General features: G+C 56.0%; 1 protein-coding gene across 22 annotated transcripts in view; it reads right to left on the reverse strand.

Moving 5' to 3' along the window:
- HDAC4 (histone deacetylase 4) overlaps positions 1 to 13,702 on the reverse strand; it is a 259,275-nt gene that overhangs the window by 144,142 nt on the left and 101,431 nt on the right. For all 22 annotated transcript variants that reach the window (XR_008619437.1, XM_055090994.1, XM_055090985.1 and 19 more), the window contains one exon: positions 12,599 to 12,670. Coding sequence is in view for 21 of the 22 variants with exons in the window: in XM_055090994.1 (XP_054946969.1) it covers positions 12,599 to 12,670 (72 nt within the window). In the remaining variant the exon portion in view is untranslated. The remainder of the gene's footprint in view (positions 1 to 12,598; positions 12,671 to 13,702) is intronic.

The following is a 13,702-nucleotide window of genomic DNA, read 5'->3' on the forward strand; positions in this document are numbered from 1 at the left end:
TGGCTTTCCTGAAGCCCGTGATGTTCTTTTCACGGAATCTGGTACGCATAACGGGGCAGGCCATCTGCACTCCTGTGCTCTGTGATTTCAGATGAAGCCAAGTGTTAGATTTCCCCGCCCCTCCCTATTTCAGAACTTCTCCTTAAAGCTCTTTGGAAAATCCTTGGACTGTTTCTAATTTGTTCTGTATCCCCCAAGAAGAGAAACTGTCTTTGGGAAATATTTGCAAGCTCAAATTGAGCAAGAGCTGTAAATAAAAACCTGGCGTGCAGTTGGGAACTTGGCTTTCAAGAAGCGCACAAATGTGCTTCCGGGAAACTGTAAATAGAAGCAGGCCTGCCCGGCGCAAGAAACGGGGAGACGCACTGCAAGTTCTCACGTACAAAGGCAGCCACCAAAGACAAAAGTGACCCCTGGAAAAAGCGCTGGACGAAGCAATCCACCTGAGACTCTGCTGTGTAATTTTATAAACGGGTGTTACTGAGAACTCTAAGGTTACACAATTACAATGCAAAGGCAATAAAATAGAAACAATAGCAGAATACCCAATGTCTCACTCATCACTGAGCACCTATTAAAAGCGCGCCCCCTGGTGTTCTCTCCTTTGGCCCCCATGACCCCACGCTGGGGCCCCAGTGGTGACAGGATACACAGATGGGGGACCCAGACTGTAGAGTTCTCAGCACCTTGCCCAGGTCGCTCAGGCAGTAACTGCACACCTGGATTCAATCCAGCCACACCACCGCAGCCCCTGCGCACCTCCGCAGCCTGCCCACAGCCTGGGGCCTGGGCTGTGCTCGCCCCAGCGTAACTCACAAGTTACTCTCTGAAAGCCATTTTGCTTACCCTAAACCCCATGGATAAAAGCACATTATCTGAAAATTAAAAATAGTTCCAGTGGTCTAGGAAGGCCACAGATCTCCTTTGCAATCGTCCTTGCCATTTCAGTTACGTAAGGTCAAGTTTACATAATACAAAGAAGAAAGCATTTCAGAATTTCCTTCTTAGCAACCTCCAAACGTTTGGTTATGTAGTTCACCTAACAGCTGGGTTGCAGCAGGAACCAATATTACTTAAGAGTAACAGTTGAAATATTTAAAAATAGAAGGTGTTTCTTCCACTTGGCGGCAGGAGGAGAGAGGGCAGCAGAGGGCGGCCTGACGCACGGCTGCGCTTCTGAAGGTGAGCTGGCCTTCTCCAGCGTGGGCTGGGGGGCGCGCTCTGGGGTAGCGGTGAGCACCCCCCCCCGGGGCTTTCTGGAAGCCAACGTGCCCAACAAGGAATGCAGCATCCTTGCAGGGCTCTGTGGGTCATGGGGGGCAGGAAGGAGGTCAGGTTCAGACTGTAGTGTGTAGAAGGATGCTCGTCAAAAAGTCAGGCACTTAATGTACGTGCAGGGAGGTTGCGAAAGTGACTTAGCCTCTGCAGCTACTACCGCCGGTCATGTCTGAAGGGCCAGCAGCGCCAGGCAAGCTCGCCGTTACCATCGCCACCGCCATGACTACCGCCAGCACCAGCGAGCCAGTGCGGGGACCCAAGCTCTGCTACGGAAGGCGGTGGGTGGCCTGTTCCACGACGTGGACCCTCACTCCCCTCACCCCGCAGCAGGAGCTCCCGGTTAGGAGAGCTCCACCCAGCAAGCATGACGTGGGGAGAAACGCACCGGTACCTCTAAGAGATCGTGGCCTGTAGGACAACATTATAAACAGCGTCCAGGGCATAGACGGTGCAGGGAGATCCACGCCCTCGGGAGACTTCGTTTCCACACTGTCTCGACGCCAGCGACTCAAGATTCTCACAGATGCTCAGCCCCAGCCCCTCCCGTGCTGGGGCTCAGAGTCCCTTTTCAACATGCCCACGTCCCACAACAGCCCTCACCTTCGCCCACGGGCAGCTTCGTGTTCCCCACCTCAATTCACAGCAACTCCGCCATCCAGACGCTCAAAGACGAGACCCTGTGGGACCTGGGACCCTTTGCTGCAGTGCTGGCACCTGGACTCACCTCTCCTTGAGCCGCAAAATGCCAAGAAACTACATGGGACTAAAAGTAACGGCCTGCCTGCGCAGTTGGGGCAAATTATGGACAAAAAGATACGAAAGACCAAAAAACCCAACCGTCACCTCTGAACAGCCAGGAGCGAAAGCCGGGTACGGGGCAGGCCAGTACCTAAGGGTACTGGGGTGGGCAGACCACCTAAGCCACGCCTCCCGCCCGACCCCATATAAGGAGCCAGCTCACGCCCCTCCCCCCAGGGAGCGAGCAAGGGAAACTTACTTGTTTTCTCTCCCCGCCTGCTGCAGCAGGGGCCCCCGTAAAGCCTGGCCCGAATCTCTGGTCTGGCCTCCAGCCAATTTCTATTGATTGCGGAAGGCCAGGAGCCCTGGTCAGTGTCACCTGGGGTTCCTGTCCACTCCTCTGCATCCCCCCAGCTCACGTGCCACGCCTCGGTAAATCCCGCTTCCTCTGAACAGCTCTAGACTGGGAGCAGTTTCAGCCCGCCCGCGGTGTCCACGCCAACTCACTGTCTTTACTGGCCGTCCTCTCCTCCCTCCACTCTGATTTGAGCTCCGCAAACACAGGGATCTTTGCTTTATTCCTAAACACATGTATCCGCAGTGCCAAGGGAGGTGATGCTCACCGAGAGGGGCCGATCCCTGCGGCAGAGCGAGTGGGTGGAGCCCAAAGCCTGCGCCGACAGGGAGGCCTTCCCTGACCGCTTCGTTGAGAACCGCAGAAACCCATCTGCACGAGAACTCAGCTGTCCTTAACCGCTTCTTCTCCCCCGCAGCATGGGTCACCCTGTGGCACGGTCTAGCATTCCACATCATCTGCTGCCACCAAGTTGGATTTAATGAGCATATTCAGAACCCCGCATCTGACAACTAGAGAACACACAACTCTTCTAAAGCACACGCTGAAGAGCCATCAACACGGGCCATAAAGCAAGTCTCAAAAAAAGTCAAAGGCTTAGTAAGCTCAAACCACAATCCAGTATATTAGAGATCAGTAACAAAAAGATTACTTGAAAAAGTCTGTACTTCCAGAGGAAAAACACTTCTAAATATCTCGTTTTTTCAAAGAAAAAAGCATCACCAAACAGATTTTCAAGAGGCTACAAATTAACTACTATAAACTAGAACTCGAATACTACAAATAGAAGTTACCAAAGCATTTCCACTTGTCTCCAGAGAGAACTACAGAACCTTAAATGCTTACAGCAAGAGGGGGAAAGGCTAAAAATCAACGTGCTAACTGTTCAACCTAAGAATTTAGTACAAGAACATCCACATGAACCCCTCCACCAAAAAAAGCAGAACGGAAATAAGAACAGGAATGAAAGGAGGAGACAATAAACGTACCCGAGTATCACCAGAGGCAGAAGTTGGTTCTTCGAAAGTGACTGAAACAGACAAAGCTGGACCAGACTGACCGAGTGTCCCCGGCTCCGATGACACCAGGTCTGCACGTACCCTGTCCCACTAGAAACGCAGGCGGGGGGTGGAGGGCAGGCTCGCTCAGGGAAAGGCGGACACGGCCAGCGGCTGGACACCGCAGCCTCCCCACCCCTCAGCAGGGTTCCCAGGACGAGCATACACAGCGCGGGGAGCTGGGACCGAAAGGCACACCGGCCCTCCCCTCGGGCTCCTGACTCAACCAGCAAGAGCCCCCCCACCTGCTTCTCACCGTCTGCCCTGACCAGGCACCACGGCCCAAGGACACCTGGTCAGACCCCAGCCCCACCAGGCGCCTGGGAGCCAGCCTGCCAGGGGCACAGAGGGCCAGGGCTTGGGTCTAACGGCTGCTGGACGGTACGAGTTGCTGTGAGGTTTCTCCTTAAACGACCACGCTTCACCCTCCTGAGGGGCAGGCTGTTGGCAGGGCTGAATGATACAGCATGTTAAGTGTGACCACTTTCCCAGCAACAGTAACAAGCCATGGAGAAGAGTTAACAAGAGGTGTCTTCCTGGCCCCGCGGAGACACAGTTAAGCACTTTTAGACACATTTAAGGGGTTCCCAGACTCTGGATACATCTCATTCACACCGCGTAGCCCTGAAGTACAGAATACAAAACCTGGTAATAAAGGGACAAGAAGATACAAAGTGCTTTGCCCGCAAATGATGTGCTCATGCATCCAGACCTTCCTGGCATCGGTGATGCTTCCAACGCACAAACAGAGCACAATTCTGAGTTGGAAAAATACTGTACCTTCCGCCTAAAAAGCACTTTCAGATACACCATGAGGACGTTAAGGTTTAATGCTCTATTTTCTGTATCCACACAGATCTTAGGGTCACCGCTGCCGGTACCACATTTATTCCTATAAGATGGAGAAACGGGGAGTCACCGGCCTCATCCCATTGGGCTCGTGCGGACGTGTGGCCAGCTTCAGGCGCACCTGAGCACGCGAGACACTTCCCAGCCAGCCTCCGGGGGCCCGCTACGCCGTAACCGGTAAATGTTTGCCTCTCAGGCTCCTGTTCCCGCCCTCAGACCCCACAGCAAGCTCCTTCTAACTCTCCGCGTCTATGGCAACAATCACAAAACAAACTTAATGGGGTGCGACAGCTGGTGATAAACATAAATAACCCAAACCATCTAATTTCCACCCTGGTTGGGAAGGCCTTTATCTTCCTCCCTCAAGTGCTGAGGATACTGAAAGAACACAGCTGGGGAACGAGGCCACCGCCACGCGGGGCAGAGTGGGCCTTGGTCGGGTGCCAGGGGTGGGCTCGGCCAGCCAGCCCGTTACGGGGCACCCGAGAGGCACAGGCGGGGCATCTCTGGCGGAAGATGGCAGACCAAACACCGTCATTTATCCCCACCCCTCCAGAGCCCACTAGAAAAAATCACCAGCACAATTGCAGATAAAAGGCAAATGAGAGAGAACAAAGTTCTAGGAGAAAACACTTGGGTGAATAAGGGGCACCTGCCTCACCGGATACAAGAAACGGAATCAAAGCATCCCGAGGCTCAGGAGGGGCACAGCACCAGGACCCCCGACGCAGGAGAGGGACCTGTTCCGGGAGCACGGGGTCCCCAGACCCCCGCGCACCCCACAGAGCGGGAGACTCATCTTCCGGGAAGGGCGAGGGCGCGGCAGCGCCAGCGCTGCTCGCCGGCTGCGGGCGGCCTGGGTCCCGCCTCCCAGCGGGGTGAGCAGGCCGACCAGCCCCAGGGGAGACGCGCCAGAGCGGGGCACAGAGCCCCGGCTGCCAGCACCCCCGAACCCCCGAGGGTCCCCAGCCTCTGGGTGCTCTGTCCTAAACACGAGTGGACAGGCCAGGAAAACCGTCATCATGGAAGGCAGAGCCCAGGCGGACACACAACGGCACCTGGGTAGCACCCCGCTGCTCAGGAAGAAGGGCAGCCCCGCTGCTCAGGAAGAAGGGCAGCCCCGCTGCCCAGACGGCCCTCAGGGTGGAAGGCAGGCCTCGGGCAGACGGGGGAACCGGGCCTCCGTGTCCGGAGGGAAAGCTGTTTCCAAACCCATAACCGCACCCCCTGGTTTGGTGAGATTTGCGTGAACGTAACAGGGAAACACAAGGAAGAAGAAGAAAAGAGAAAGTAGGCAAAGAGAAAAGCGACAGAGACAGAGCCCAGCCGGCCCCTCCGGCTCCTGGCGCATTCGGAGCTGATCGCTCCATAGAAGCCCCGACAACGCAGACCGTGCAGCAGGCGCAGCTCTGTGCCCCGACGGGCTCGCAGCTGCAGGAACCCACACAGCTCCCAGCCTCGGGGCCCTTGCGACCGACTGTTAAGGCCAAAGGCAGTGAGTGACAGCAGGACGAATGAGGGACGGGGGCTGGATTTACGGTACGTGAAGCAGAAACGTGAGGAGGGCTTGGCTTGCTCTCCTCTGGAAACACCATCCAGAGGCACAGGATGCAAAACTTTGTCCCGTTAAGAACTACCGGGGGGATAATCCATTTCCTAGTTGGTAAATTCCACCGCCAAGTGAACTTATCAGACTCGAGAGGGCAGAGGCCTCCGATGGGGAGCGGGCTGGTGCCCAGGCCTGAGTTCCGAAGCTACAGCCGCCGTCCCTCTCCCCTCTGGCGCTCAGGCCCCAGGCAGAAGGGGGGTTCCTGGGAGCACTTCCTCAGCCCTGGGTCCTGAGGGCCGGTGCTGCCACTCTGGTTGAACCGCTGAGGTTCTCGTGGCCACAGATCAAACCCACACGTGCACCTGCACAGCTGCCGGCAGAGAGGCGGGGACTGCCGGCTCATCCGCGGCGACGGGAGTCCTCTCTCTGTGGGCCAGGCCCACGTGCCAGGCTCAGCATTAGAGATGGATACGTCAGCATTAAACATTAAGTAGGTCCGGGAGCTCGAGGTGGCAAAACAGCAGGCAGGCTTCTAACTTGATAACATACAGCGTTCAAAGAAACGCCTTAGCAGATGTGAGGCTTCATTCGCAACGTAACTCCGAGCGTTTTTGCTGGGAAGCTTCTCTACACCGGCTGGTTTTGCTTCGTTTTAAACAGCGGTGCAAGGGGCCATCACAAAGGCCTTTGGGCTGGTTGGGGGCGGCAGTCATGCTGCAGCGATCAGCAGAGCCGGGGCAGTGGGCGGGCAGACCACAGGGCACCAGTGAGGCAGAGCGCAGTGAAACAGAAGAGGGACAGAGCATCGCGGGGCCTGCCGTGTGCCAGACGCCCGCCTGCTTCCCGGGCGCCCGACGCCTCTGCCGGGCCGAGCAGCCACATGACGCCAGACAGGCAGCCCAGGCTCCGAGGAAGTGCCACCAGCTCAAGGCCACACGGCCAGTGGAAGGCAGGCAGATCCTGCTGCCTGGCCCCCAGGCCTTGCAGTAGCTCTGCTGGGCCCAGCCCTGACCCTGCCCTCACTTCTTCTAACACGGAGCCCAAGGCGGGAGGGCGGGAGCAGAGCTCTCTGTAACGGGGTGAGGCGGAGAAGGAATGGGACAAGAAGACATTCTGCGTCTGCACCACGTGAGATGCTGCCCCTGCCCGGCACGGCGGTGTTCCCAGACAGAGGCACTGCCCACGGGCGCTCACCAATCTGGTGGGAGAGGGGACAGGCGTGGGGGCTGGGAGTGAAGCAAGTGGCCAGAGAGAAAACGGGGAGACTCTGAAGACTCCCAGGACAGCCTGGGAGACCAGGAAGGGCTGGAGAAGGAGGGGTGGGGAAGGGCAGCCTTGGGATTCTGAGTGGTGACGGGGAACCTGGAACCCGGGGATGGATCCCTGGGCATGACACCTGGTGAACAAGGCGGTGACACGGGAGGACAGTGCAGCACGGTGCCCCCTGGTCCAGAACCACTCTTGGCTGTAAATCTACCTGTTCCCCCAGGCGACCCTGAGGCGTTTCCAAACAGCTCATAGATGCACGCAGCAAGGCAGGGCCTCCGCGGCCCGGGCTGTGATGACACTCAGGTTCTGAAGTCACGTGGCCTACAGACGCCTAAACCTGGCCTTTACGTCATGACTACTCAACAGGCCCGCACGTGAACCTGAAGGAGCGAAGTGGAAAAATTCTCAACCTTTGTTTAAACTAAGCAAACAGGGCTTCCCTGGTGGCGCAGTGGTTGAGAGTCCGCCTGCCGATGCAGGGGACACGGACGGGTTCGTGCCCCGGTCCGGGAGGATCCCACGTGCCGCGGAGCGGCTGGGCCCGTGAGCCGTGGCCGCTGAGCCTGCGCGTCCGGAGCCTGTGCTCCGCGACGGGAGAGGCCACGACGGTGAGAGGCCCGCGTACCGCAAAAAAAAAAACTAAGCAAACAAACTATCGTAATCTTTTTCTAATGTTTCAAACTGTTGGATTTTACTTTATGTCTCTGTGTTCTGTATTTTCATTTTCCTCCACAAATTAAAACAAGCTCACAGGAAAAGCAAGGCAGGCAACCCCTTTGGTTCGTGCACGTGCTCTGTGCCCCACTGCGCGCCTGCCCGCTCTCCGCTGCAGCCGGAGGGCAGCCAGCCTGCGGGCCAGCGGGGAGCTGTCACCCAGCGATGGGCCCCTGGCCTGCAGAGAAGAGCAATGTGCAGAGTCGGGCCTGGCCCCAGAACGAGGAGACCAAGGTCCGCTCCCTCCTGGTGGGAGCAGGCGGCAGCCTCAGGGGCCCCCAAAGGTGGCCAACGACCCTTTACTGTGCTACATCTCAACCCCAGCAACCCAGCTTTGCATGAAAAACACAGAAAGGAGGATCCGGTGAGAAGTATGGTAAGTAAGGTTTTGCTACGGGGGATTTATGATCACCGTGATGAACCGCCTCCTGTGCAATGAAGGAGCACCTCCTGCAGCCTCCCCCGAGGTCACGTGTGCCCTCGCGCTGGCATTTGCTTCGCATTTTCCCCCGCCAAACCAAACCAAGCCAAACAACAAGAACAACACGACATGCCTGGGAGGCATGGTAAGTTTCAGGCACCAGCTAACCTCAGATAGCTCCTGTTCCAAAATTCGAGGACGGTCAAGCAATTCAAGAACCCCTTTGACAGTGCAGCGGTCAAATACTCTGTAAGATCTGGGAATCCGTGGCTAGGGCCAAACCTCACTTTTTAAAAATTAGATTGGATAAGTTCTCTAGAGTTGGGGTAGTTTCTTCAAGTTTCCAGAATTTTCTTTTAAAAATTACACCCCTGTTATACAGCCTTGAAAGGAAACCTCGATAACTCTGACGGAAACCCACGTTTACAATGAGGGCGATGGAGCCCGGAGCAGAGGCTCCTCTTTAGTCAACACCCCGTCCTTAAAGCCCCGCTGGTCCAGAGGCCCCCAGCATTCTCCAGAGTGATCTTTTGCTCCAGCGGCACCCCTGGAGAGCAGAAATGGGTCCCTGCCCCGTAAGTGACACGCCGGGTGACCCTGGGGAAGCGGCCCTGCCGCTCGCCGTTGGTGGGGAGCCGGCAGGAAGGGCGCGGGGCCCTGCAGCAGGCCACCACAGTGGGCGCCTCGACATGCCCCCTGCCGCCCTCAGGGGTGTTTTCCTCCCCTTTCCTCCCGGGCACTGAGGCTTCTCCTCCAGCCCCTTCACTCCAGCCAGGCGCTAAGCACCTACACTGTCCAGCTCTGAGGGAGCTCAACTTCCAGGTCTGGAACCAGCATCCCACACACTCACTACAATGTCTCTTCTCTCTACTAAACATGCCTTGCTTTTATAATCAGGGAAAAAGTATGTTACTTCCCAAAAAAGTCAAAGTGATTCAGAAATGAAGGACTGAAGTGTTTTTCTTTCAAGTTCCCTGGCACCGGCAGGTGTGTGATCTCTCTCCTAGAGGGGCCCCCTCTCACCTCTTCCTCTGCCCTCAAGCCCCACCATCTCTCCCGGCCGAACTCTGAGCTTCCAGGGAACCCTCCACGGCTCCCGCCACCCTGTCTGCGCCCAGAGTCCCCACCCAGGAAGGAAAAGGACAACCTCCTGGGAAGGGTGAAATGGTGTCCCCTCATTCATAACTGTGACACTCCATTTAGTCCAAAAAAAATGAAGAAATATGATGCTCACACAGAGCAACAGTAATGAAGGAGATGTTGCAACTAAGTGGTAGGCGAATGGTTGCTACGTTTTCTCTCTTTTATAACAGAACTATTTCACAACGAAAAACTTTAAAACAAGAAAAAAAGAAACACAAAAAGAAGGAAAGGCTTGTTTGCATATAAAAAGTTACGGGGAAGGTGGAGGAATCAGAATGAACCCAACATAAATAGCCTTTTAGCCTCTGTTCCTTCTACAGCGCAAACTTCTCTAGTAAGAGAGATTCTTGTAGGAATTACCTCAAGCCTCGAGTCAGAATGGCCCAAAAATAGAAGGTATGAATAGTGCTTTTTTGTTTGAAGTAAGACTTTACAAGGACTAACGTATTTAAAGAGAACCATTAGCAGAAAGACGGTTGAGCGTGCTGCCATTCATGGCCAGGAACAGACAGGAAACGAGCAGAGATCCAGGAGCGGAGGGCCACGTGGGTACTCCTCCACACACAGCAAAAGCCGTACGTTCAAAGGAACAAGCTCCCACGGTGAATGTCTGAGTGATCCCTGCAAGTTACACGCATGTATCAGTTTGTTTTCGTACCACCGAGGGTCAAAAGAGTACTTAAGATTAAACTCAATTGTTGGAAAACGTGCAACAGCAAAAACTGGGATCGACATAAAAATACATCTGGGGCTTCCCCGGTGGCGCAGTGGTTGCGCGTCCGCCTGCCGATGCAGGGGAACCGGGTTCGCGCCCCGGTCCGGGAGGATCCCGCGTGCCGCGGCGCGGCTGGGCCCGTGAGCCGTGGCCGCTGGGCCTGCGCGTCCGGAGCCTGCGCCCCGCGACGGGAGAGGCCGCGACGGTGAGAGGCCCGCGTACCGCCAAAAAAAAAAAAAAAAAATACATCTAAAAATGTTTCCACTCCCGTATCATAAAATTGTGGCTTTACAGAAATCATCGTACTAATTTTCGAACATTACGTAAGCTGAGAGTCACATTTCTTCGTAGAACGTAGCTTACAGTGGTTGGAATGACCAAAAATGGAGGGTCAAGAACGCCCTTCACTCCAGCAGCTTCTAAGGCTCAGCTCACGGCGAAGCCTCCGCGGCCGGCTTGGGGCGCGCAGCCCCGTGTGCGCCCCTCCCCCCGCTGCCGGCTGCTCACGGGCGCCGCGTCCCCCCAGTAGAGTCCCCCTGGAGACACCGACCCCCGATGACACCAGCAAGCACAGCCTCATCCTCCGACTCGGACCAATGGAACCTGGAGGTGCAGTGTTACTGGCTCCAATTTCACCGGGGCCCCCTCCCCGATATGCTATCTCTCAAGTGGGGCGCTTCCCCCGGAAGAAGAGAAGGGGTGTAACAGACCCCGGGGGCTGTCCTAGCACCTGAACACCGGCACCGTCACAGCCGCGTCCCGTGCCGTGTTCAGTACCCGCCCGCAGGACATGAAGAGATGACATTTCCCCAGGAACTACCAGGAGTCAGACCCACAGACTTGATCCCCGTAAGAACCCTGCAGCGTCGGCATTGTCATCCCACCGAGGAACTAAAACCGAGAGACACGGCAGCTTGCCTAGAGTCACACGGCCAGCGGGTCACCAGGATTCCAGGTCCCCTCCGTCCAGGACTGCAGTCCACGGTCTGTCTGTACGTGGAGCTGGAAGGCCCATACGAAGTCTCGACCAGCAGGGTGCGCTTCTCGAGCCAGAAAAGTAACTTGAAGCCCACCCACTTTCTGGTTCACTTGGAAACCACCTTTTCACAGTCTATCAAGCTACTGAAAAGCTTCTTCCTCGGTCCCACACTGGGCGAGCACCAGGAAACTGTCTGAAAATGCCCAGGCTACACAAGGCACTGGCAAAATGAACTCAAGAGAAAGGGAAATCAGCCCTGTTTCCCTTGCTGGGGCCAAAATGAGAAAGAGAGCATCTTCGTCTCCGTCTGCTGCTGCCAAGCCCTCTCCCCTGCCCTGCCCCCAGCGTCCTCGGTTAACAAGTAACCTGCTCCACCGGTGGGTGGAGGGTGAGGGAGAGGCGTGAGCACCCCTGCAGGAGGCCGGAGCGCCGGCACCTTCTAGGAGCACCGCAGACAAACCACCCGAGCTTCGCGTCTGGGGAGATGCCAGAAATGACCCTTGGCAGGCTTCAGAGGATCTCTATGCGAAGAAAGACATCTCTTCTTTGACATTCCAGCCCTGCCTCAAGCTTCGATTTCTTTTTAAGAGGATGGGGAAGGTGAGGCGATGGGTGGGTCAGCCGGGGGCCGGGGCGGAGGCAGGCATCTATGTGCCCCCGTCTCTGCCAGTCCTGCCCACGGAGAGAGCGGGCAGAGGGGGGACAGGAAGGCTGGGGTTCAGGAGGTGCCGCGGGGAACAAACCACAGAGACGGAGGCCTCGGGACACGGCAAAGGCAAGGGGCCAGCAGTGCCGCCCTCAAAACGCTGGCTTAGGGACATGTGTGGGACGCCGACAACGGGGGTTCCCTTACCTACACCCTAGGCCTTCACGAGGCTCGTTTGAGTCTCAATAAGGCCAAGGAGCCCATGAAGAACGGCATTCGGGCTCTGAGTTGAAATCCTGGAGGACAGTAGATGGAGGGTTAGTGCTGTACAAAAAGGAAAAGAAAAAGCTCCCACGGCCGTACGGATTTGGAAAACATCGCCTATGGCATGATGTTTAGGAATGTTATATATGGAACGAGAGATTTCTAATCACGCTGATGCTTTTTCGTCAATTACACATGGAAAGCTGCTTAGGAGACATCACTGACTCACTTTCCCCCGAGGAGCCTGGGGCCCTGGACCCAGCGTGACCTGCCCTGCAGTGTCCCCAGCTCAAGCTCAGCGCTCTTCCCCCAGACTCTCGTACAGCTCAGGGCCTGGAGTTAGACCCAAAACAAGCAGTTCTTACCTTCGGGAAGAACACACCCCATCGGAGTTCACGACAGAAAGGCCCTGCATGTCTGTGCCACTTACTTAAGAGGCATTAAGCAAAGCCCACTACATTTCCAAAACCAGTGGCCTAGTTTTACCCCAGGAAAGAGCAGCCAACTTCCGTGGACCTGAGACCCCACCCCTTTCTCTCCACAGCCCCCCAGGACAGCGGAGCCCCAAACACCCCTTTGGTGGCGCCTGGTGCGCAGCAGGGCCGGGCGTGCAGACTTACCCGAGCCGGGCATGTGGTTCACGCGGGCAGGGCTGAGCAGCTCCACTGGCTGGTCTCGGCCGGAAAGTCCATCTGCAGGACAGAGAGAGCGTTTGGCTTCAGAAAGTGCTCGCATCTCAATTAAAAGACTTTACACTCCTGGTGTGCAAGGGGCACTTCCTTGCAAATAATGGAAGTGCATGTGTCCTTCTCACTATTAAAGGACACTGGTGTCATTTTTATTTGCTGAGTCAGAAAATAAAAGGCCCTCTGTAGAACATCCCAACCGGTCCCCATCTCGAAAATGGCAAACACCCATTCCTGGCCTGAGGGCGTCCGGCCGAGCTGCTGTGGTTTTACTTCTTTTCAGCAGCCACCTGATACCACTCAGCGTTTCTACAGAGACCACAAGCAGTAAGATGAAGACAGAAAACTTACTCATCCTCTTACCAGATATGGACCCGTGGCCCGGGGGGGGCGCCACAGAGACACAGTCCCTGGAGGCCCCGGCGGGGAGAGCAGCCGTGGGTGTCGCCCGCTTCCGGGACAGTCAAGGAAACTAAGACAAACAAACCCGCTTTTAGGAAGATACTGGGCCAGGTTCTCACAATGGAAGGAATCGTTTCTTCCAGGTCCACCTTTCGATCGTGTTCTGACTGCAAAGATGGCACCGAAACCACACCCCCCCCTCCACCTGGCACAGGCTGCCTTTAGACCACATTCCCTGAGACAGACAAGAAAGAAACTCCAGCAAAACTTCCAGGAATCACACTTCTGGTGTAAAATTAGCTTCTGACGACGGGTGTGAACGCCCGCAGGGACGAGCGTGTCATTGCCGTGACGCTGACGTGTGCTCGGTCACACTCGTTACGACCTTACGGGGAAAGCACTGGTTTCCCAGAGCAGCCATCGGCCCCCTCGGGCAGACTTGCAAATCATGACAAAATCACTTAAGAGCAGGTCTACTGACTCTGTACTAAAACTTTGCTTTTTGCCCCAAATGGACGGCACCTCAGGCAGCCTTCGAATGCAGTGTTCCATGACCCATGTGTGTCTCTGGAGAGGTTCAAAGTCCAAGGACGAGAACAATGACCCCGAGGAGATCCCAAAGCGTCTCCTGAGAAC

This window comes from Physeter macrocephalus, chromosome 2 (assembly GCF_002837175.3).
Source record: "Physeter macrocephalus isolate SW-GA chromosome 2, ASM283717v5, whole genome shotgun sequence".
Lineage (NCBI taxonomy): Eukaryota > Metazoa > Chordata > Mammalia > Artiodactyla > Physeteridae > Physeter > Physeter macrocephalus.